The 23,229-nt window shown below is 41.6% G+C and overlaps 2 protein-coding genes across 3 annotated transcripts; one reads left to right on the forward strand and one right to left on the reverse strand.

Moving 5' to 3' along the window:
• Positions 1-1,890: 1,890 nt before the first annotated feature.
• On the forward strand, positions 1,891-13,180 carry firrm (fignl1 interacting regulator of recombination and mitosis). Of its 2 annotated transcripts, none has more exons than XM_069695069.1 (23): positions 1,891-2,003; positions 2,095-2,183; positions 2,434-2,538; positions 3,038-3,178; positions 3,718-3,880; positions 4,018-4,102; positions 4,222-4,360; positions 4,707-4,796; positions 4,932-4,996; positions 5,081-5,229; positions 6,770-6,899; positions 7,300-7,486; positions 8,035-8,117; positions 8,242-8,293; positions 8,857-8,946; positions 10,037-10,222; positions 10,933-11,052; positions 11,125-11,220; positions 11,302-11,415; positions 11,694-11,798; positions 11,894-11,974; positions 12,058-12,204; positions 12,787-13,180. In XM_069695069.1, the coding sequence occupies exons 2-23, from the start codon at positions 2,118-2,120 to the stop codon at positions 12,994-12,996; spliced, it is 2,604 nt and encodes an 867-aa protein (XP_069551170.1). In that variant the 5' UTR covers positions 1,891-2,003; positions 2,095-2,117; the 3' UTR covers positions 12,997-13,180. The 2 variants fall into 2 exon arrangements, with proteins under 2 accessions (XP_069551170.1, XP_069551171.1); XM_069695070.1 differs by having other exon boundaries at positions 1,994-2,003; positions 2,148-2,183.
• Positions 13,181-13,426: 246 nt separating this feature from the next.
• scyl3 (SCY1-like, kinase-like 3) lies at positions 13,427-22,452 on the reverse strand. Its single transcript, XM_069695071.1, has 13 exons — positions 21,871-22,452; positions 20,957-21,142; positions 20,604-20,717; positions 19,395-19,451; positions 19,210-19,312; positions 19,016-19,127; positions 18,849-18,926; positions 18,566-18,705; positions 18,205-18,395; positions 17,349-17,520; positions 16,256-16,420; positions 15,373-16,166; positions 13,427-14,113 (listed from the first exon to the last, which is right to left on the reverse strand). Exons 1-13 carry the CDS (start codon positions 22,033-22,035, stop codon positions 14,051-14,053), a joined length of 2,340 nt encoding a protein of 779 aa, XP_069551172.1. The 5' UTR covers positions 22,036-22,452; the 3' UTR covers positions 13,427-14,050.
• Between the last annotated feature and the right edge of the window lie 777 nt (positions 22,453-23,229).

The raw sequence follows: 23,229 nt of genomic DNA on the forward strand, positions 1-23,229 counted from the left end.
AGGCTCTTCTCCCACGATTGCTCAGTTTGGCTGGACGGCCAGGTCTAGGAAGAGTTCTGGTTGTCCCAAACTTCTTCCATTTAAGGATTATGGAGGCCACTGTGCTCTTAGGAACCTTGAGTGCTGCAGAAATTATTTTGTAACCTTGGCCAGATCTGTGCCTTGCCATAATTCTGTCTCTGAGCTCCTTGGACAGTTCCTTCGACCTCATGATTCTCATTTGCTCTGACATGCACTGTGAGCTGTAAGGTCTTATATAGACAGGTGTGTGCCTTTCCTAATCAAGTCCAATCAGTTTAATTAAACACAGCTGGACTCCAATGAAGGAGTAGAACCATCTCAAGGAGGATCAGAAGAAATGGACAGCATGTGAGTTAAATATGAGTGTCACAGCAAAGGGTCTGAATACTTATGACCATGTGATATTTCAGTTTTTCTTTTTTAATAAATTTGCACAAATTTCTACATTTCTGTTTTTTTCTGTCAAGATGGGGTGCTGAGTGTACATTAATGAGAAATAACATGAACTTTTTGATTTTAGCAAATGGCTGCAATGAAACAAAGAGTGAAAAATTTAAAGAATACTTTCCGTACCCACTGTACATATATATATATATATATATATATATATATATGTATAGTATAAACAATAAGTGTTAATGAAAAACATTGATAAATCAGATAAATAAATCTCATTTTTGATGAACGCATGTTGTCTGAGATACATACTGACAGCAATATTTCTTAAAACTAATCTGCCCAGGAATTTTATTAGATTTCCATCATGTATTTCATTGAGGAATCCCCTTCAATATCAAATTAGTTACAGCATTCAAAGTTATTGAAAAGAAAAATGGGACCATCAAAAACCCTCTTTTCACAAATAAATGTAAAATGTTGTGGTGGAAATTGCTCTATATTTATACAATTCACAAATGTATTGGATTAGTAGGATTTATTGCTTCACTACAGAAGAAACGTGTATGCAACTATTTATATTTCACCTTTTAATTTGATCTCTGTGGCTTCATAGTGACAGTTGTTACTTCCCGCTTTACAATCATTGCGTTCTCTTATTGGTTGAACGCGTTGGCGTTTGACATCCCAGCCAATCAGATTGACGATAGATGAGACGCTTCGTCAAAACGTCACATCCGACTCGAACAGCGGCGCGCGGTATGTTTGTCGACATGTCTGCTGTCTTTCCTACAGTGCAGTCTTCAACAAAATAAAGTCGTAAAGTTGGGAGAAACTTACTCCTCTGAATGCTGGCGTGACTTTCAACCTCTGAAAAGAAGATTCCGGCTTGCATTTATGGTAGGAAGCGTACTCGTCGAAGCAGTGAGGGAATCCATTGTAACACCAGTTGTTAGACAGATGGACTGAGGAAGCTGTTGTACTAAACGCAGTCATTTTTCAGTGAGTCACTCGGTGACAGGCGTCGTTTGGACTGCAGAGCTGTCCTGCCCCGGCTCTCATCATGTCCCAGACCAACGCTTCTCTTCTGGACGAGGTGGTGCAGTGGAGTCAGGAAACCTGTCGCCAGGAGCTCAAGGCTGTCCTGCCGAAACTTACGATATCCTCTCAAACCTTAGATTATGACCTCATGTCAGTTTATTTTTAACTGACCTGACTGACATTTTTCATTTTTAATTGACACATGTTTCGAAACGCAGAAAAACAACAACAACAACAAAAAAAAACCTGAAAGGCACACAAAATGATACATGATTAGGTCTGTAGTCAAGATAATGTTTTTGTAAGTCACGCGGAACACCAACATCTTCAGACCTTTCAGAGAATTGAAAATGTTGTTAACGTTCAGCATTTTGCAAGTTTGTTTCCCCCACTCTAATCTGTCATTATTTTGTATTATATTATTGTAATCCTCATATATTTGGCTAACCTTGCCCAGTGAAAGTTAATTTGCTGAAATGATGTGTTTTTCCTTGACTGTTTGCACTCTTTGCATCTTAAATCTGACAACTGGGATGATCATATACGTAAGTTTCTTAACTGCACAATTTGTAATTACTTACTGTGTACCTTTTAATAGTATTTGCAGTCAAAGTATAAACTGTAACATCCTCGCAGGTATACTGAAGATAATTACAGACATGTTCCTTCCTCACATCGGTTTGTCACAGCTGGAAGATGAGTGCTTCTCCAAGATCTTACCAAAGGTAAACAACATGATGACTGCATATTATCTTTTGAACCTATTATGTACAGTATATTCCCTCTCTAGCATTTCATTGTGGTTACATTTATTGTTGTTAGCTGTTTATTGTGTATACTCTTAATAAATAGCTAATTTAACGTTTTAGATCATATATCTCTTGTAGGCTGAACTAACTGACTAATTATAGTTAGTTGGCACTGTTGTCGGAAGGGGATGACCTTTCTATCTTTGTCTGTCACGGACATCTGCAGGCAGTGACAATGTTTGACAGCATGATGAAAGAAGTCAAGGATCAAGTTGGTGGGCTCTCAAGTCAAAACCCTGAACTGTGTGCCTTACTAAGGAACATTCTTCAGGTACTACTTCACAATGTACTTCAATGTAGTTATGTATGCATATATATCTCTAGATATATCTATCTATCTATCTATCTATCTATCTATCTATCTATCTATCTATCTATCTATCTATCTATCTATCTATCTATCTATCTGTCTGTCTGTCTGTCTGTCTGTCTGTCTGTCTGTCTGTCTGTCTGTCTGTCTGTCTAGATATATATATATATATATATATATAGATATATAACAATAACTATTATTGTTGTAATGTTACACACAAACACCCACCCACCCACCAGGTGTTGTTTCTGTCCTCAGATATATATATGTATGTATATATATATATATATATGTATGTATATATATATATATGTATGTATATATATATATATATATATATATATATATATATATATATATATATATATATATACACACACACACACACACACACACACACATTGTTCTAACTTCGCATCTATCTGATGTTTTGACAAGATCCTTCTGTTTGTTTCAGGCAATGATGCAGTTAATTGATGCTCTATCCACTTGCGTGCGACACGTAGGCTCAGTTCAGGAAGCCCCTGACCTCGCTGCTATCCGCTCGTTACCAACTTGTATCCTGAAAGTCTTGAGGGAAACCTTTCAGCACTGTAAGGTCAGTCTGAGCAGTTTACTGGTGGCTGTTGCTACAACATACAGTTATGTGGAAAAATATGTGCATCCCCCAGAAATTGTTGCCATTTTTGCCATATTTGGACAAGCAAACTGTGGAACCTCTTTGAATCAGTGACAACAGATAAAGGTGACACGCGAACAGTAATTAAGTGATTATTGAGATGTTGCATTTGGTGGTTTAAGGTATTATTGCTCTTATTTATTGAAAACAGAAATCTGAAAATGGGATTGAAATTGTCTTTAAAATACAATTATTATAAAGTGCAAAGTTCCTAAGATTTCCTTTTCTTGTTTATACCATGTTTATTTATGGGTTACGTAAGCTATCAACAGCACAAGAAAAGCTAATTAACTCAAATCTAGTGTGATCTTAATGCAGCAGGAAACTCAACCACGTAGGGATACAAAGGAACATAAAACCAGTTACAGCTCATTTTAAACTGATCTGCTTTTAAAAATCGGTTTTAAATCTGTAAAAAATGTAAATCCGTTCAATCATACTCTGCATGTTGTTGACAGGATAGTGAGGTGGTTTACTGTGGCCGTCTGTCCCTGGTGGCTGACCTCCTGCAGGGGCTCTTCAAGGAGGCCTATTCCCTCCAGAAGGGTCTGCTGGAGCTGCTGGATCGGATCTCCCTTGACAGCAATGCATCGGAGGAGGAGGTCTCTGACATTGTTACAGGTGTGTTAATTTGTCAGTGCACATGTGCATCCCTTTGTTTCAGTGCCACATTATTTAATAGAAAGCCTTTCCTTTATTGAACTTGAACTACTATTAATGCAGTCTTCAGTTCTTTTGACATGTTTCTTCTTCCTCAGTAATTCATAGTCTTCTGGATATCTGCTCCATTATCTCCAACCTGGACATAGCACTGCATGCAAACACATGGAAGTTCCTCATCAAGTAAGTACTGTTTATCTCATCTTGTCCTTCATACTATGTGAGTTATTATGTTTTTTTTTTTTTTTTTTTTTGGTCACTAAGTGGCTTATTTTAAATGGTCATTATTTATTTTTTTGCAGACAGAGCCTGAAGTACCAGTCATTGGTGGAGGAGCATCTACATCATGGTGACATCAGCAACAGACTGTGTGACAACCTGCTGGCCTCCTTTCACAACTGTGTGGAGCTGGCTGAGCAGATTAAACATGCTGGTCTACAGGTGGAAAAGTTGTGCTTATAAAAAAGATCAAATATTATCAAGCATTATTTATATTTTGTTGTTGTTGTTGCTGTTTTCTACAGATTGTGCATCTTTTAAATGAGTATTTATAGCATCTTTTACCAAAGTTTGCTTCCTGCATGCAGCGGCCTGATTTATTTGTGTCTTTCCTGAAATGACTAGTCAGCACAATGTTTGTGTATCCTACATAGGGAACACATGATGCATATTTCCTGTTTTTTAACCTACTGTACTGAGATCAAAAACAGGGCCTGTGGTTAATCATGTTGAGGTGAACTTGATTTTGGGCACCTTTCAGGTTAATGCTCTTTTGTCCTTTTTAAAGGAGGCCACACAAAGCCCTGAATACAAACTGTTCCAGAAAACTGCGAAGATGTGCAGATTTTTTGCCAACGCTTTGGTTCATTACATAAAGGTACAAACAATTGGGATCTTCTTGCAACACTCTGTGTATAAAAAAACTTGGGACCATCAATTTCTGTTATGTTTTTTTAATGTTTACATCAAAGCAACTGAACATACATTTTCTCATTCTTTGTCCTTTTAACAGGAGTTCAATTTTTTTCTGACAAAGTATTGTAGCTGCTTTCACCAACTCTATCTCCAAATTATCAGGTACGTTTGGTTTCAGAAAGGAAATTTAAGCCACAATTTGATGTTTGGACATCTAGTTATGTTGATGAACCTCATGTTTTTCAGTAAGTTCCCTCCCAGCTTGTGTGCTCCAGCGCTGCCTGTGGCTCTGTCTGAAGAGCTGAATGCGGCGGCTCTGGTTCCCATGGATGCCCTCCTGCTCCAGCTGTTGTCTCTGAGATCCTTTGCTGAAGTCGTCCTCCAGCAGGACCTGCGTGAGTCTAAAGCTTGTCCTGTGTGCCAATTTTCCCAGATACTTTGGCAGGTCTCTGGATTGCAGCTCTGCTGTTTGCAGATGATGTGGTCCTGTTGGCCTCTTCGGACCGCGACCTCCACCATTCACTGGGGCGGCTTGCAGCCGAGTGTGAAGCGGCGGGAATGAGGGTTTAGCACCTCCAAATCTGAGGCCATAGTTCTCTGCCAGAAACCGGTGGATTGCTCCCTCCGGGTGGGGACGGAGTGCCTGCCTCAAGCGAAGGAGTTTAAGTATCTCGGGGTCTTGTTCACGAGTGAGGGGAGGATGGAGCGGGAGATCGACCGCCGGATCGGTGCGGCTGCAGCAGTACAACAGGCGCTGCACCGGACCGTGCTGGTGAGAAGGGAGCTGAGCCGGAAGGCGAAACTCTCGGTTTACCGGGCGATCTACATTCCGACCCTCACCGATGGTCACGAGCTCTGGGTCGTGACCGAAAGAACGAGGTCGCGGCTACAAGCGGCCGAAATGAGTTTACTCCGTAGGGTGGCCGGGCTCAGCCTTAGAGATAGGGTAAGGAGTTCGGACATCAGGAGGGAACTCGGAGTAGAGGCGCTACTCCTTCGCGTCGAAAGGAGTCAGCTGGGGTGGTTCGGGCATCTGATCAGGATGCCTCCTGGGCGCCTCCCACTGGAGGTTTTCCAGGCACGCCCAACTGGCAGGAGACCCCGGGGAAGACCCAGGACATGCTGGAGGGATTGTATATCCCGGCTGGCCTGGGAACGCCTCGGGATCCCCCAGCATGAGCTGGAAAATGTTGCATGGGAAAGGGGAAGTCTGGGTGAGCTTGCTTAGCCACCGCGATCCTGCCCCAGATAAGCAGAAGATGATGGCTGGATTGATGGATGGACTTTGGCAGGGTTGAGAGATGCTTTCCTGATTCCTTCTAATGGAAAAACTTTACACTGATTAGCTGCGGACCAATACAATTCTGCAGACTAATACCAAAAACTGTTTATTGTACGTGCAACAGAAAATAATAGAAGTGTTGTGGTGAATGTGAATCAAGCTGCAGGTCTCAAGTGTTTACAAGGTTTATTTCTCTTTAAATAAGCTAAATAAGTCAATAAAGCTTCATCCAAAGTAGACCACACTCAAACATTGAGGGTTTTTAGTCCTCATATGTAGTTCATTTCTTTATTTTCCCCAGTGTGAAAGTACATGCTCCAAACCCTTTAGAACAGTAGGAATACACCAGTCCCATTTATCATCCATTGCTGATCTAATCTATAGAATATTATCAACATCAGAGCTGATGCCAGTACAGTGTATTGCATTCAAATATTAATATAATTTATATTAATGTCATATATTACTCCTTCAGGATGCTTCCTTCCAAACCTCTAACCTACTGCAGGCTGACATCCAATAGTTTCTATATTTAGGACATTGTGGTGTGTTTGGTAAAATGTTACTTAAACATTACTCAAAAAATGGTGACATCATGTTTCTAGCTGCGGACTTACACTCGTGAAACTAAATCCGCAACACACTGTGTGCAGGCTTAAATCCTGAACAGGAGCTTCCTCAGTGTCTCCTGCTGGTGAACATCATGGGACAGTTGGCTGGCCAATCAGAGGAGGTGATGCAGCTTTTTTACGCCGGCAGTCAGTTCTCAGAAGAGACGCCAAGGTAATAAAGGTTTAGTTTGTTGTGATCAAATCCAATATTTTCAAGGATTTAGTGTTTTACTGCACTGGTTGTGTTTAGCAGGAAGAGTGAGCGGTAAGCGATGTTGATGTATTATTGATGTGTTTAGTCCACAGGGTAAATGCAAGATTTGTGATCAAATTTAGCGCTGGTGTAATTTAACAGTTATGATCTTCTGTCATATTGTGTGTTTGGCTTGTCTGATTGTGTACTAAGAATTTCATCACACATGGGTGGATTTGTCTTTTTTAAGCTGAGAAGGCCTAGTGTATAAGTTAGCCCTGAAAAAGGTTACGTGTTCAGAAAGCCTCTTTTGTCTTCTCAGCTGTTGTGACTATTTTGGTTGGGTTAATGTCCAAGCTTCTCTTGCTATTGTCACTAGGCTTCCCCTCTACAAGGCCATCTTCACTAGTTTCTGCCGGTGCTCTACTGAGCGTAAGGTGCCGGTGCTGTTGCCGGGGGTGATGTTGAAGGGTCAGGCCCAGGTCCAGGTCACGCTGCACCAACACATTTGTGTGCACCTCTGTGCCAGCGTGGCTGTGCTTCCCCCTCTGCACTTTTCTGTGCTGGTGAGGTCTACACACATAACTACATACACTATTAAAAAGCATTATCAATAGTAGTACCCTGATGCTGAATGCTAGTGATGTTTGGACTACGTTCCATCTGAAGTCGAGGGCGTATTATAAAATCTTTTATTTGAAGCAGTGTTTCATATCTTAAAGGTCATACACGCTGAGTTTTGAGACAATGGGGCAGCATATAATCATGTACTTCCTCAAAAATCCTGTTTGTTTTGACTCTGAGACCTAAAATCTTGATGTGATCATATTAAACCATACTAACTGGCCACATTATATGGTCATTGAACTGTAACACTTAAACGCTGATATGGACATCAGGTTCAAAAACAGTATTATGTGTAGTCATTTATTTATTTGCAGTATGATATCATATCAGCTGGGTTTGTCTCCCACCATTCAAAGCAAGTTATTCTTTCACTTTTCGTTCCCTGTGTGGGTGTAATATGTTGATGCAGTTTTTGTTTTCTTCTCTGTTCAGTCTCCTTCCTGCTATCTGACTTCCTCTCTCTTTTATTCATCTTTGCTTTTTCCAGGAATGTTGTTTGATCGATGCCGTGCTGCAGGCGGACACTCAAACAGCTCTTCTGGCAACAGATGTGTGGTGCTTTACAGCCCGGTGAGAGCGAGGAGAGATGCATTTTTCGCTGGTCACCATGTAGATTTGGCTTTTAATATTATGGGGAACTGGTACTCTTTGCTGGTATTAAATCAGCTGCTGCTTTTGTTGTCTTTGCTGACAGGTACGGGACAGCAGAACTTTGCCTCCATCATGTCCTCCTCATTGCTCAGCTGGTGGGTGGAGACTAAAATAATACACAATACATAAGAGAGAGAAAATGTTGTGTTCTTGTTTTATTTTGATTTGAAAGCACAATGTTACCTCACAACATATTTTCAACCCATACATTTATAAAGTTGCACAGTAGTGGAGACATAGTCCGGACATAGTTTATCGGATCTTCCAAACTTCCTAAATCTTGGCTCTCACCACGCTGGGTCAACTCCACAAGGTCATGGATGTTTCTCCGTGTTCGTTACCTCCTCCTGTGCCCTCTCTAAAATAACTCTAAATCCCTCGGTAGGGTTATGGATTAGTATGAGGTCCAACCCTGTTTTCTGTGGCACCCCGACAGAGGTGACAATTGGTGTTGTTGGAATTTGAGGACTGTGACACCTTTTTTATAACTTGATACCTCATTACATCATCAGATTAGGCTGGATCCCACATTGATCCACATGTCCCTCTGCTTCAGGTCTTCACCTGTATGTCCCGATGCACTCGCTCCTTCTGAGCCTTCACACTGACATTCACACTGTCCCTCACCTCCTCTCTGTCTCTCCCTCTTCTTCTTTAGGTGAAAGTGTGCACCACTGAGTGTTATCAGTCCCTCCACCTGGGCCTGCTGCTGAGACGCATGGTTTTCCTTATGACACCAAACCACCAGGTTAGAAACCTCAACAACTGAAATGAAAAATTGTCTAAACTCATGAAATACTCAACAGGGCCAAAACATTTCATTTTTAACAGCTCCGAATTGAATTTCACTCAAAACAGTGAGGATCCACAGTGACTGCTGTCACATTTGACAGTTCAGTAAATACTTATGAACATGGAAAGGCTAAATGAGATGATAAATGGCAAGAATATTTGAAGGCGCGCTGTCATTATTCATTAATCTGTTGATCATTTTATCAATAGATGAAATGTTTGGTCTTTAAAATGTCAATAAATGGTGAAAAATATCGTTCAGTGTTACCCAAAGCCCAAGGTGCAGTTTAAAGTGTCTTGTTTTGTCCTAACAAACAGTCCACAAGTAAAAGATAGTCAATTTATTATCATGGAGGACAGAAATAACCAGAAAATATTCACATTTAAGAAGCTGAAATCAGATCATTTAAAAGATATTTCACTAAAAAATGACTCGACGAATAATTAATCATCAAAATAGTTGGCAGTTAGTTTTCTGTTGATTAACTGAACAATTAATCAAATAATTCTTGCATCTCTAATTTGAAGAGTCCCTTAAACAATGAAAATTGTGGATTTTTGCAAACATTTAATGGCTATATGTATTAAATTTACATCTAACAGTACAAAAAAACACTGAAAGCATGTTTTCATTATAAACCTGTGTTCAGTCTGGAGTGCACCATTTCTTAAACCTTTCATTTAATGAATTCCAAACTTAAAGTGGTTCAAAGCTTGTATTTTCTTATTTTATTTGTATTGTCACACAATAAAAGGTTGTACATGTCAACATTGACATGTTTTTTTATTTTTATTTTTATTTAGATACATACATGTAAATTTGCATTGAATTTAGATTCTCGAGTTTAGTCCTTAACTTTTTCAGTCATCTGCACCACCTACCAGTGCAGACTGAGAGACACTTTCTGGTTTTGGATGATGCCTCTTGATTTTGTCGATAAAATTTAAAAAAAAACCGATGAATTGTACAAGATTAAAACCTTGATACAAGGTGATTTTTGTTTTGTTTTTTTGTGGTCATTTATACACATTTTTTGTTTTTCCAGATGGATCTGGTGGCACATTTCCCTCCCTCTGAGGTGGAAAACCTTCCAGTGTGGCATCATGTCCTCCTCAGAGCTCTGTCACATGACACCCGTCACCGCGTGGAGACAGAAATGATTGGCTTTGCTCAAAAAGGTCTGAGTGACTGGCAGAGTGGAGGCTACAAACTGGGACAAGTGGACAAAGTGGTGAGGACAACCTCATTTGGAGGACAACATTGTAGAGGACATCTTTTCTTCTTTCTTTTTTTTTTACCTTCACTTAGCATCAATCAGTGGTGGGTTGATGTCTTTGTACTCAAGTGAAGACACCCTGAAAGTGCAAAGGACAAAATTTAAGGAACTCCAAATAATAATGATGCACATTAATATTATAAACTTGCATGTAATAGGGAAAATGCATTGACTGATATTCAATACATGGTGAGGTAGATGCGGTGCAAGCATCAAGGACAAGGCTACAGCACAGTTTCTGTCCTTGTGCACTGAAGGGAAAGATTATAAATATCCACAATAAGTGTTCCCATTGTTTCAAACGAATGAAACGATAAGATTGAGTGACCTCTCCTCTGCCAGTCTGAGATCTTAGTGGTCTCAAGGAGAAGAGTTTCACAGCTCTTTTGCTTTTTAGAAGTTAAAGGGGTGTTAATGATATGAACTGAACCATCATTTTAGTTTTTATGTTTTATCACAGTATAAATTTCTGCTTCCATTATGATTCCGATTTTTCTCTTGAAGTTGTTTAGTACCTATCAGTCAAATTGTTGCCAGGATGATTAAACCCAGCCAAGAAAACAATGTAAGGGAGCAGCAGCAGCAGAGTGGTGGAATTTGAAAGAGAAAAAAATGCCCGAATTGTTTTTTTTTTTTTTTTTTTACAAAGTTCCTTGTGTTACCAGAATGTGGTGCTGTTGTCCCTCCTAGCGGTGGTTCAGGGCCAATCACCTCCTGAGGAGCAGTGTGTGTTGTCTGCTGGGTGGATGGTCACTCAGCTCTGGTTACGGATGAGTCCAGATCAGGTGAGAACAAAGTACACACCATGAACACACACGGATGAACAAATAAATACTAAATGTAAGACTGTACTCCAGTTGCAGACCCGCCCTGTGCTCATGCGTACTCTGCAGCTGCTCTTCTCAATATCGGCCGTTTTAGTGAAAAACCTCGAGCCTCAAGTCATTTGTCAGGTATGCTTGTTCGTCCTCACCGTCCACATTAAACATCTGGAGAGTGGCGATTGGTTGTGTTGACCTGCTGTTTTGTTTCAGGCTCTGTTGTGCCTGGATGCGGTGGTTTCTCAGAAGTGCAGCGATCAGCTGCTGCTGGCTGCTCTGCAGTTCCTCTCCTCTCTGGGGAAGATCTTTGTCCCTCCTGATAGCCAGGTCATACAACCAGAGCATTACTAATTCTAATGACAATTGTATGCGTGTTATTCCTTTGCCGTTTTTACTAATGGTTGTTCAAGGAAACTTATTTTGTGGATGTTGTCGCTGGTAGTCGCTTTGAATTCTTGACCCTGTGAGGCCCACAAAAAAATGGATCTGCCAAAAGGAATTACAGTCAAGATCAACGGGGCTGTTTGTTATGCAGTTTAGAGATTTGAATTCTTAAATTTGTATTCAGATATTTTCTCAGTAACACAAACCTTTCGGTCCCCCAGAGTCAGATTCTTCTGAGGCTGAGTAGCCTGTTTGGAGTGCTGTTGGCGGACAGATCCTGGCTGCTCCATCAGCACGCCCTGGAGGCCTTTTCTTACTTTGCAGAGGTATGGCAGGAACTCGACTGATGCTGGCAGTTCAGATACAGAGCTGTGCTGTATATAGTTGAAGCCTTAAAATGACCTTTTATTTGCTTTTTCAGAATACAAACCATGAGGAGGTCATTTCCCAGAGTCTGTGCGTGGAAGAAACTAAGACCAAAGTGGTAGATTATCTAAGCAAGGTAAGGAACTAACAGCATACTGCGATGACGCTTGGCTGAAGATAAAACAGAGGTCGGTGAATGAGACTATCTTTTCGCTGCAGACTGTGAATACACAGGAAGATGTGGCGTCACGGCTGCGGAGGCTCAAACAGGAGGCACCATTGATTGAGCAACACAATGAGAAGCAGGAGCACGACAAAGAAGATGCTTCCAACAAAGCGGCTGCTGAGGCTGTTACAGATTCAGAGGTGAGTAGAATCCTTAAACTAACCAATGATGTGTTCACAGGCTCTCTGAATATGCATGCTCATACACAGCCGTGCCTCGCACATACTGACCAAGGCAGTTGTAGCTGGCCAGCATGACTCGTGTTGAAACCAACCACCTGAGCGCTGAGGTAGTGCACATTGCACAAAAACAGTTAGGGTTCTGAAAAATCACTTTTTTTTTTTGTTTAAATTATAATTGACAGAGATTTACAGTAAACGCTTGTTTGTTTTCGAGAGGGGGTGATATTCCATTTAAATGTGACCAAAAATAATACTTAACTATTGATTGAGATTTTAATGCGGGCTTCCAACAAAATTGGACTTTTTGGTTTGAAACCGACTTTTGTTCGTTTGCATTTCCCACATATTTTTGATGAGATTTAAGTGCATTTAATCTTTGTATAACAAGATCTCAGGTCAAACTTCACTTGGTTAAAAACAAGAGTAGTGCAGTACTGTAAAAAACATTTTAAAAAAAAAAATGAAGAAATCATGTCGTTAGTATGAATAAATTCACAAAATGAGATCTGCATGTTGCCTTTAATTATTCCTCCCTCTCAGCCATGCTTAAAGAGAGCTCGGCAGGAGAGCAGCGCCGGGGAGGAGTACAGCCGCTACATCCAGACAGCTGAGAGCGCTTTAAAAGCCCTCCAGGCTCTCACTGAAGGCAAAGCCAACACGACTGCACCACCTCCACAGTGGCTGGAATCCAGACTACAGGAGCTGCAGACCCTCATAGCCAACATCAGCACAGTAAGACACACGACCTAGCTGCTCCAGATTGTCGTTCAGCCTCAGATTATGTACTTTCTGTACATAAAAACGGCTCTATCTGGGAAGGTCGATACCTTTTTGCTGCTACTGAAAATAGTTCCTCTTCATGTCTTTTTAAAACTGCCAATCTCGATGCGTGATCCAGTTTGTTGCCGTTTATTAAACCTCTTTGAATACTAAACATTTTGTATTTCTTTTAGCAGCAAGTCTAAGAGTCTTCACTCCCCGGGTACCAAATGTCCCGAGCCCCTTTTCCACTGCCGGTACCAACTCGACTCACTTTGTTGGTTTTCTACAGGGCAAAAGTTGTGAATATTAGCTGTAATTTTTGGTATCGCCTCGGTCGAGGTTCCTAGTCAGCCGAGCTGATACTAAAAGGCAACGTGAAAACACAGCTGACCTCTGATTGGTCAGAGAGAATCAGTGGGCCTACAGTGACGACACTGCGTTGAAGAGGTACTATCTGCAGTAGAAAACGTATTCGGGCAAGTAGCAAAGTGAGTAAAATGGAGCCGGCAACAGCAGGGGAAAAAGGCGATGAACTGTCAAACAGAACAGTAACATTTAATACAGTAAAAGTTTTATTTCACCAGCAACCAAAAAGCTCCTAATAAATTATGTACTCCCTATTTCACATTCATTCAAAGTGCAAGCCTTCTGTAAATCAAGCTGGACTCATTTTGGACATGTTGTGGTGTCTGATCTTGATCTTAAATCCAGGAGTAAAATTGGCACAATTTAAAAAAAAAAAAAAAAAATTAAAAAAAATTGAACCAGAAGAGCAGATGAAAACGGGTTGACGCTCACCTCTCGAGGTCATTAATATCAATTGGCAAACAATCATGAATGGCTTCTCTTGTCCAAGGCTAGCACCATCTGAAAAGTCTCAGCCCATCCCTGTCATTAGCAATCTTACTGCATTATGTTAAATGAGAAGCTACTTCCAGTTTCCTGGTCTGATGTCAAGTGCCACTCCAGATGTGGCGCGTGGATTTGATTTTTCCAGTGGTTGAGTGTTTCGCTCCAGATGGAGTTGATGTGTCAAACGTCGTCACCAGGCGTTCTCATCCTCCCAGTTCAGGTCATCGCCGTCCCCCCAGCCGTCTGTTTCAGACTGAGAGAGAAAATAAACGAGGAACAATCAGCACCGAGTTTGCAAACGGAGAGAAAGTCCGTCATTGTCGCACGTGCGATTATTAACAGAAAAGCCACCCTCTGAAAGCATGAATTATGGATGCTGTCCACAAACCTGTATCTCCTATTGGCTTTTTGTCTCTCACACTGTTCAAACTGCGTCCGGTTGTGTTACACAATCATAGGTTATAAAAGATTTTAGCCACCAGTATACCGTATTCCTTTCATTTTGGTCTGATTGCTATTCAGACTTCAGTTTGTAAAATACTACATAACTGAAACTCGAGACTTCTAAAAAGTCCGTCCCTTCAGAGTTTTGCGACCATTTTCTGTGACTGTTGTGATCTAAATACTTCATTTGGCAGCAGCTTTTCTCAAAAGCTGTGAAGTAATTTGCGACGTTTTATATGTTTTGTCAGTGAAATTGCAATTGGCAAAATTCGACTTCACTTCCTATGATAATAAGCACACTACACAACACAGAAATAGCTGAACATTTTTCCGTTTCTGAAATGCTAATAATTCAACAAACCATATGCACAAAAACAAAGTGCAACTGTAAGGATGTAAAAAAAAAAAAAACTTTAGTAATTTAACACTGTGTGATTGGACTGACGCAGGGAATTTCTAAGATTGTTTGCTGAACTCTCATGATGAGAATACATTTCCCATAAACACCTTCACTTTAGGTTTTGCCGGGGTTTTTTTTCCTGGTCAACTGGCATGTGGTTTGCTTTGATGGTGAGGAGAGGTTGATGAGCTTGCTGACTATGAATAGGATGTTATTTTTGTTGATGAAGTAAGTTTTGCTCAGAAAGGTTTATTCTGTGCCCTGATGACGTCAGTTTTACTGAGTTTTTAAAAAAAAATATTTTTTTTTAGCGATTTTACTGCCGTTTTGCAAAACTGAAGGCTCTCTGAATATTGAGATTGGTTGAATGTGTTACAATAATTGTGATAGCAAGATCATGATTTTCTGGAGGGACTGATGAGTAATAAAGTCAACAATTTAGCTCAAAGTCATGGACATGCCTCATAAGAGGCTGCGTGGAGACACTGTTTCATATTTATGGATCACAGAGTTAGAAACAACTCTCTGCACCTCTGGTTCTCATACTGTCTGTAAAGATTGCTGTGAGAGCCCAAAAAAGTAAAAGTATCTTTCCACCTTAAAAACCTGATAAAAAAAAAGCTAAAACTAAAAAAAAAAAAAACTCAGGAAATAATACACACACTCACCTCAGACATGTTGGCTGCTGCGAACTTAGAAGTCAGTGTTAGAGCATCGATGGATGAGTCAAGCTGCAGAGATTTAGTATTATCTGAAGAGGCCGTGGAAAGTCCTGCTTCAAACACGCTACTCTCTTCTTGTGGCAGCAGAGCCGGAGAGGACAACTTGATGTCCGGCACCATGTCTGCAAACAGATCCAGCTCGGGGTCCTGCTCCACCTTTTTCTTCACCTTGATGGTGAACTCCTCCCCCAGACCTCCTACTCCACCCGTGTTTTGTGAAACTGTAGATTTGGGCCTGGGGTTTGATGGGTTGTGTGATTTCTCCTTCTCCTCTCGAGCCCAGTCATTGTCCCATGACGAAGCGGTCTTGCTCTGTGTCGATTGTTGCAGTGTTGAGGTCAGTCTCAGGGGTTTAGAGGAGCCCAGTCTCAGTGCTTCGGGAGCATGTTTTGCAGATGCAGTGGTAGAGCTCCCTCTGGGCGCCGTCAGTATGACCGGGTCTGATAAAGGAGCGGTGGGGGAGATATCCGAGGTAGGTTCGGTGTCCTCGAAGTCATCCCACGGCTCCTCTTCTGTGTTCCGACGTGGGAGAGGCAGTCGATCTGCTCTCTTGGAGGCCTGAATGTGGATCTGGACTGACTGTCCGTCCCTATTCTCGCTCTCCTCAGGGTCACTCCAGTCAGGCCAGTCCTCCACGGCGCCTTCTAGTCTGTCGGCCTGTTCTGGGCTGTACGACAGCAGCTCCATCTCTCTGTCCTGACGAAAGCCATTTAAAGGTAGAGACATCTGCCTACTGACATCTAGGACACACGACAGAAAAGACAGGCTGAGCTGCAGGTCTCAGAAAATCAACTTAAATTAAATTTACAGCACTAAGTGGAGCGCTTACCTGATATTGGTGTGATAACTCTTGGTGTCTCCCGAGTACCTGCTATGCTCCCCATGTGACCGAGGACCGAGCCGTCATTTCCTGTCGGTCTGGGGAACAAATTCAGTACTTTGGAAGGCTGTGCCATCTGAGGGTGGGAGCCTCCAACTATATGGACAGGTGAGGCTATAGAACGGAGATAATGTAAGATGAGGGTTGGCTAAATATTACCTTTTCAAAAAAAACAAAAAAATATCCACAAACTGTTTGCCGAGTGTGCAGATTTATTTTAATAACACACTCAGGAGCAGCTTGACTGCACGGCAAGTAACGAGGGATTATGAGACATAATTATGTGACATTTAATTTTCCAGATTTTCTAGGTTGAACTGGTCCTCTCACAAAACCTGAGAGTCTGGCTCGAGTTCATCACCGGGGCATTATTAAGCGAAGACAAACATGGTGACATTATGTCGAACATGGATGACAACATTCGGCCATAGGCTCCTCCCTGCTGTCAATCATGCCATATTAGTTTGGACGTCCCTGTACTGGTTATCTGATGCTTTTGCAACTGTATCTAAGGTCTTACTTGTAAAACTGGTAATTCCTGTTAGCCTGAGCTCAAACGGCAGAGAGCTCCTTTCAAAACCAAAGACGATCCATTATAAATAATGTACAATGGTGAACAATGTACCCGAGACATTAGCGGTCTACTTTTGTTCAGCTGTAAATCACTGCTTAAAACAGCAAAATTGCCTTATGCAACAATATTATTATTATTTTAATTTTTTTTTAACTAAGAACTGCAAGTTGTTCTACTTTCTCTCTTTCATAAGAGGCTGCATCAGAGTACTTAGCAGGCTTCTGACTTAATCAAAAGTTACTCATTTGAATCCAGGCACCACGTGGAAAACCAAACTGTTCCAGGTGAGGAAATGGAGAAAAAAAAATGTCAATCTAAGGCCCAATTGTACAAAGTTGTACAACCATATTATCTAAGGAAACTTTACATATTGTCCTCTCTTTGTGCACAGTTTATTCGAGGAGTTTTCTTCACACATCGTTGACATACTGTAGCAGCTTTTATCATCAACAGGTGGGCCTTGCTTACTTTCAGGGGTGACCTCTGTCGACTTGGTAAAGTTGGGCGAGGTGCGTTTAAAGACCTTCATTCTCTCTCCACCGACGACCACCTGAGCCCCCAGCAAGGGCACCAACACCGACAGACTCTGCAGTGTCATGGCAACCAGAGAGTCATTGGTGTCTCTCATTCCTAACAAAACCTGCAGCCACAGCCAAACAGAAGACATTATGAAGTTTAGAGATTTGCATCATGACATTTATGTCAACCCTACTCTTTTTATTTCCGTCTATACCTTCAGGAAAACAAAATGTACATTCTTCTTTTTCCTCATGTGGTGCTAGAAGGTTTGTTGTGAGTTTATGCATAAATATGACCTAAAATATCATCAGATTTGCACAAAGGTCTAAAAAGTAGATAAAGAAAACCCAATTAAACAAATGAAATAAAAACAAGATATGCAATATTTGACCATTTTCCTCAATAAATGACTGACTAAGTACAATATATATATATTTTTTTATCTCTTCTGTTTAACTGGGTTCTCTATCTATTTTAAGGACTTCATTGAAAATCCGGTTGAGGTTTTAGGTCATGTTCATTTAGAAATATCAAAAATCTTAAAAGGTTCACAAACTTTCAAGCACTACTGTATATCATACTCAAAAGGTAGGTACTGCCTGGTACTGATCGTTGGACTGAGCTCGGCTTGCCGTTTCTCTCTGCTTCCAGCCTTTACGCAAAGCTAAACTAATCTCCCCGACTGTATCAGTCTTCTCATTTGTCTCTCAGCGTAAAACCGAAGAAGAGCATTTCCTGAAAATGTAAACTATCCCTTAACTTCAACTGGTGATTTCAAAACGGTGCTCCTAAGATGACACTGTACCTGAGGTAGGATCCGGTTTTTGAGCTCATCGTGGGAGAAGAACTCGGCGTAGATGTGGATGTGAGCCAGCAGCACGATCCGGACGTGTTCCTCATTGATCGTGTAGAGCTTGAGAAGCTGAGGAATCACATGTTTACGGTAAAGGGACACGGACAGCAGGCAATCTTCACTGCTACCACCACCGCTGGGATCTGTCGGGACACGTAGAGAAGAGCATGAACAACAACTAGTTCAGGTTTTTACACTTCATCTGTGCCTGTCAGCTACTACACATGATTGTCCTTTCTCTTTGAGACTGCGATCAATAGATCATCGTCATTATTAGCCGCAGGAGAAAGAGTTTGATCAAATGCCCCCTCACCCTTCTTTGGCCTTAGAAGATGAGGCAGGAAGCTTTTGACAGCCATGGGTTCTGTAAAAACGAGGGAGTTGAGGAGTTTGGGAATAAGCCGTGCAGCTACGAGCTCTTCAGGGAGGCTCTGGACCCGGTCGAGAAGAAACCTAAAAACACAACCGGAACGTGAAGGGACACTTGTAAGATGTTGTCAAATTTTCATATTACGCAGATCATTTATATATAAAAGTCTTAGAAAGAATGCAAAGAAAAGAGACCATATGTCAAATAAGATCAAATCATTTCTTACTTAAAGAATTCATTCTTTTCTTCTTCCGTCTTGAGGGTCAGGCTTTTCAGGAAATTCATCACCTCCAGAAAGTCATTCCTACTCGTAGAAAAATCATAAGTGTGTTTGGAAGCAAGTCATTCCCAGCGTGTGCTGATAACAACAGAAGCAAACGTGTCCACACGAACCTGAAAAAGTCATGAGTCAGCAAGGGGCTGAGTGGAGGTCGAGACAAAGGGTCAGAGTTCAGCAGGCCTGCCTGCAGGGTCTTTGTCAGGCTGTCAGACAGCTCCTGTGACACTAGACATGACAGAAGAGCAGGATAAGTGTATGAGGGTGTTTATGAAGGTTAAATGCAGTGGCTGAGGTCATCTCTACTCACCGTAGCCATTCAGGAGCGGAACGAGAGCCTCCACCATCATTCCAAAAGAGTAACAGTCCCGAGAGTGAGCGTGTTTATCCGGGAGGATTTTAAAGCCTTCAACCTGTCAACAACATGTTTCTTGAGAACTTGTGAACAAAGCGAGAAGTACTGTCCTTGTCGGTCATGATCTTTAACCTGCTTACCTGCTCCTCTGGAGGGACGCAGCTGGCCTCTCTTGCATTCTGAATGCTTGTGAGAAACTGAGGAGTTGAAGAAAATCAAAAATCAAAACATAAAACTGATAGTCATGTGAAAAAGTAAATTCTGTTGATCCCATGGAAAACTGCCGACTTTTTCAACATATTTGAAGAAGCTAACATTTGATCCTCTTTGAAACAGTGCCTATTAATAACAGTGATCAAATCAAACAAGTATATGAGCCTATAACCACACTAATGTATCCACCAAGGAACGTCTAAAAAAGAAGAAATGGAGGGTTATTGAATAGGGGAATTTAAAACATGTAAGAAATCCCTGAAACATCTTGCAACTGAAGGAAATTATCATGGAAGGGTGGTCAGAAATGGCAACAAGCTGATGTCAGGGATGGAGGTTATGCCAAATGCCTAAAGGAAGCTTTTCCTGCTGAAGAGGAAAATACTAGCACCTTCTGACAAGTGTGTACTTACTTTTTCCACTGAATATTGTCACATCTGTTGATATTTTTGTTAAATAAATAACTGACAAAGCACTTTTTCCTCCCAAGTATATCACCTTTATTTGTAAGAACTGTTTCAAAGAGGATCAGGTGTTTGCTTGCCCAAATATGTCAAACAAGCCTGATGGGAAAAAAAAAAAAAAAAAAAAATTTGTCTCTTCCTCTTGTTTGCATTGTGGCTCCAGAAAGTCTCTTGTCAAGCAGGCTCCGAAAAGTTTCTTGTGTTTTCTGTCTTATTTGCAAGTGATTCTTTTTGTTTTACTTTCCGCATCGAATTGACGACTCCCCTGTGTCCTTATCTTGTGACCTGCAACCAACTCAGTATTACCATACGAAAGCAGATACAAAGGGAATAGGGGTGACTGTCAACTGTTTGTCACACTGTATAAAAGCTGCCCTACGGATGAGTGATGGGAAGGACTGCTGGGGAGAGATCTGCTGGGGGGGGAGCACTGCTGGACACCTCTCTTTGAGGGTGCATGTAGTTGCTCCTTCTTGCAAGAATAAATGTCTGATGTGTTTGATTTTGAACCAAGCCTCTTGAGTAATTTTTTCAACAAAGCCATTCATTTCCAGGGGATTTACTTACTTTTTCACATCTGGTGCTTTTACATTTTTCGTGAGGAAAAGCACAAACAAAGTGCACAAACAGACTGTGTGTCGGTAACAGATGTGCTTCCGTTTTACGTCTTACCTCAGGAGTTGCCTCAGAGAACTTGCAGACAGTTTCCATCCCTCCCAGTTTCCAATGACCGTCTTCACTGACAAATACCGATGAAATACAGACGTTGTTGTGGCTCGATTTACCCTGGTGGAAGAGGAAGACAAGTTAAAACCTACGCATACATGTTTAACACCGAAGGAAGGATGAACAGACAACAAATGGCCAATGACTAATGCAAAACATGAAAAAGCACCTCAAGTGATGTCTTAAACTCGTTTTGCTTTCTTTACGTTTTTTGTTTTTTTTTTTTTAACCATATGCGTTAAGATAATTACGCGGCACAGCAGGAGAAGCAAACCGTTCTTTCTCTTGCTCTTTCTCACCCTCTCGTGCAGAAAGACTAGTGCCTGCAGGAGGTCGTAGATGCCCGCACAGATTTCCTCTGGAGAGAGACTCTCCAGCAACAGCTCCAGGGGCTGCACTTTCTCCGTCACCAGGTGGATGCCACCGTCCTGCACTGAGCAGGACAGGAAGCGCAGCAGACATGGGTGCCTCAGTGTCTTCAGGTGCTGCAGGAAATGAAAGGTAGATTTAGGGAATATACCAAAATCGATCCTGTTTTTAGTTTCTATATAATGTGAACATAACGCAGCAAAAAAAAAAAAAAAAAGAAGAAGAAAACATAATGAAATAAAAGCATGCGTATATCTTTTACTGGCTTTGGCTGGCTGTATGGCAGTTCACCTTACATATTATAAGGACACTTTACTGTACTTTATCATTATTTTAGTACCACCATAGACATTTAGAATTTGTTTTTTGCTTTTCTCCCATGAACCACAACTGCAACACGGGCTACGCTGAAATCCGAAAATCCTACATTGTTGTTTGAATCATAATCTGAGGTCTGTCGAATTGAATGTCTGCCGAGTATCCCACTTCAACACACGACATCCATACCACCGTCAAATGGCAGGGATTAGTGGACACAGTGCTCACGTGGACATCATTTTGTCTCAAATGGAACCCCAAAGATGTTGTGTTTTAGACATGGGGACATTTTAATTGCAGATGCGTTTGTGCAGTTTGAGAGGGGTGAGGGGGGGGACAAAAAAAAAAAAGAAGCTAACTGCAATATTGTACGCAGGAAGTGAAGTTCTTCGCCGGCAGACGTTTTCATTGCTGCGACAGGACGTTTGTGTCTCGTACCTGCAGCTTGTAACACTTACGCGGAAGAAAAAACAAAAAAAACAACACGCGTAACGACAAAAGACTATGACGCACCCCACGTACACACCTTGGCAGCTTTGTTGACCTTGTCTTCATTGCCCTGCTTGTGGACAAACACAGACGCAGGCTTTCCATCCTGGAGCACTGCCGAGTACATGGTGAGTCCGGAAGGCAGGGTCAGGAGCGGCTCCTCCAGCGTGCAGCTCCGCACCGCGCTGCTCTCCGCACCCATGACCGCGCTTGTTCCCGGACCAGCGGGTCAACGCGGGGACATAAAAGCCGCCGCGAGCCGAACGTGATATGTGGCAACGCGAGCGCCCGTCGTCAAACATGCAGCTGTGTACGGTTGTTACGGAGTGAAGCCGACATACTGGTTGTTTTACTGTTTTCTACTGTACCGCTGCGTTACAGGTTAGCTGGTGTTATTAGCCGCCTAGCTGGCCAAACTCGGGCGCTACGTTCGCCAGGCTGTCATAGCTGTTGCTCGTCAGTAGCCTTCCCCCTCCTCCTCCTCCTCCTCCAAACACTCTCGCAAATCGCAGCGTGTCACAAATTTAAAGAAGTGATTTAAAAAAAAACATCAAAACTGTTACAAAAAGCATTGAATAATTCCCGTCCCCTGCTTGTCAAATCAGCGGCGCTAACGTGGAGCAAAAGCGACGCTGCTGTAAACACAGACGCTTCCGGGAAAAGACCAAACCACAGAGCAGGGGACACTAGTACCTTCAAAAATGATAATAAATAGCGGACTGGTGTTGATTTAGTCAAGGTTTTTTGAATTTTCACGTCAATATCAAGTGACTAATATCCCTTAGGTATTAAGTGCAACGTTACTGGGGTTAAATATAAGTGTAAAATTCTGACAACGATGAGGACACCCCTCCTCTTTAAGCTAATGCTTGCGTCCAAAGTGGTGCGAGATAAGTCGTGTTTAACTGCGGAGAGGTGACTGCCATGTGGTGACCCAGACGAAAATAGAGAACCAAGTCACAAACTATGTAAAATTATGAAAAACCTCCGCCGCTTTGGTCCCATAAAATGGAAGTATGTATTCCATTAAATGTCTATGTAGGGGTCACCACTAAAACGAAGTCAGGAAGCCATTTAGAAACCCGTGGAGTAAAAACAATACCCAGGCCTACATCTCAGGTGAAAATTCTACCACAGGGATTTGTGCCTTATGTAGTCATTAAAAACACCGGGTTTTTTTGTTTTGTTTTGTTTTGCTTTAATATAATGCTGGTAGTAAATCCATGATGTAGAGGCTCAGAATTACCACCAGTCCCAAGACAAACACTGGTGCAATATAAGTGGAAAAATCTGGGAGAATAACTGTGAGCATTGATTGTTTCTGTTGTTTCTGGCCTAACAAACAAATAAAAGTAACACAATGGACATTTCAATTATTTTAGTATGATTTATAGAG

The sequence above is a fragment of the Brachyistius frenatus genome, unplaced genomic scaffold, assembly GCF_029030835.1.
Source record: "Brachyistius frenatus isolate BFR_SWC_R1_liver_20210118 unplaced genomic scaffold, ASM2903083v1 Contig_18, whole genome shotgun sequence".
Classification (NCBI taxonomy): Eukaryota; Metazoa; Chordata; class Actinopteri; family Embiotocidae; genus Brachyistius; species Brachyistius frenatus.

Coding starts and splice junctions, on each gene's coding strand:
- firrm (XM_069695069.1), top strand. CDS start 2,118: ATGTTCCTTCCTCACATCGGTTTGTCACAGCTGGAAGATGAGTGCTTC. Junction 8,118..8,241: donor GTGTGGTGCTTTACAGCCCG/GTGAGAGCGAGG, acceptor CTTTGCTGACAG/GTACGGGACAGCAGAACTTT. Junction 8,947..10,036: donor TTATGACACCAAACCACCAG/GTTAGAAACCTC, acceptor TTGTTTTTCCAG/ATGGATCTGGTGGCACATTT.
- scyl3 (XM_069695071.1), bottom strand. CDS start 22,035: ATGGGTGCGGAGAGCAGCGCGGTGCGGAGCTGCACGCTGGAGGAGCCG. Junction 21,143..21,870: donor AGGTCAACAAAGCTGCCAAG/GTGTGTACGTGG, acceptor CATTTCCTGCAG/CACCTGAAGACACTGAGGCA. Junction 20,718..20,956: donor TAGTCTTTCTGCACGAGAGG/GTGAGAAAGAGC, acceptor CTCTTCCACCAG/GGTAAATCGAGCCACAACAA.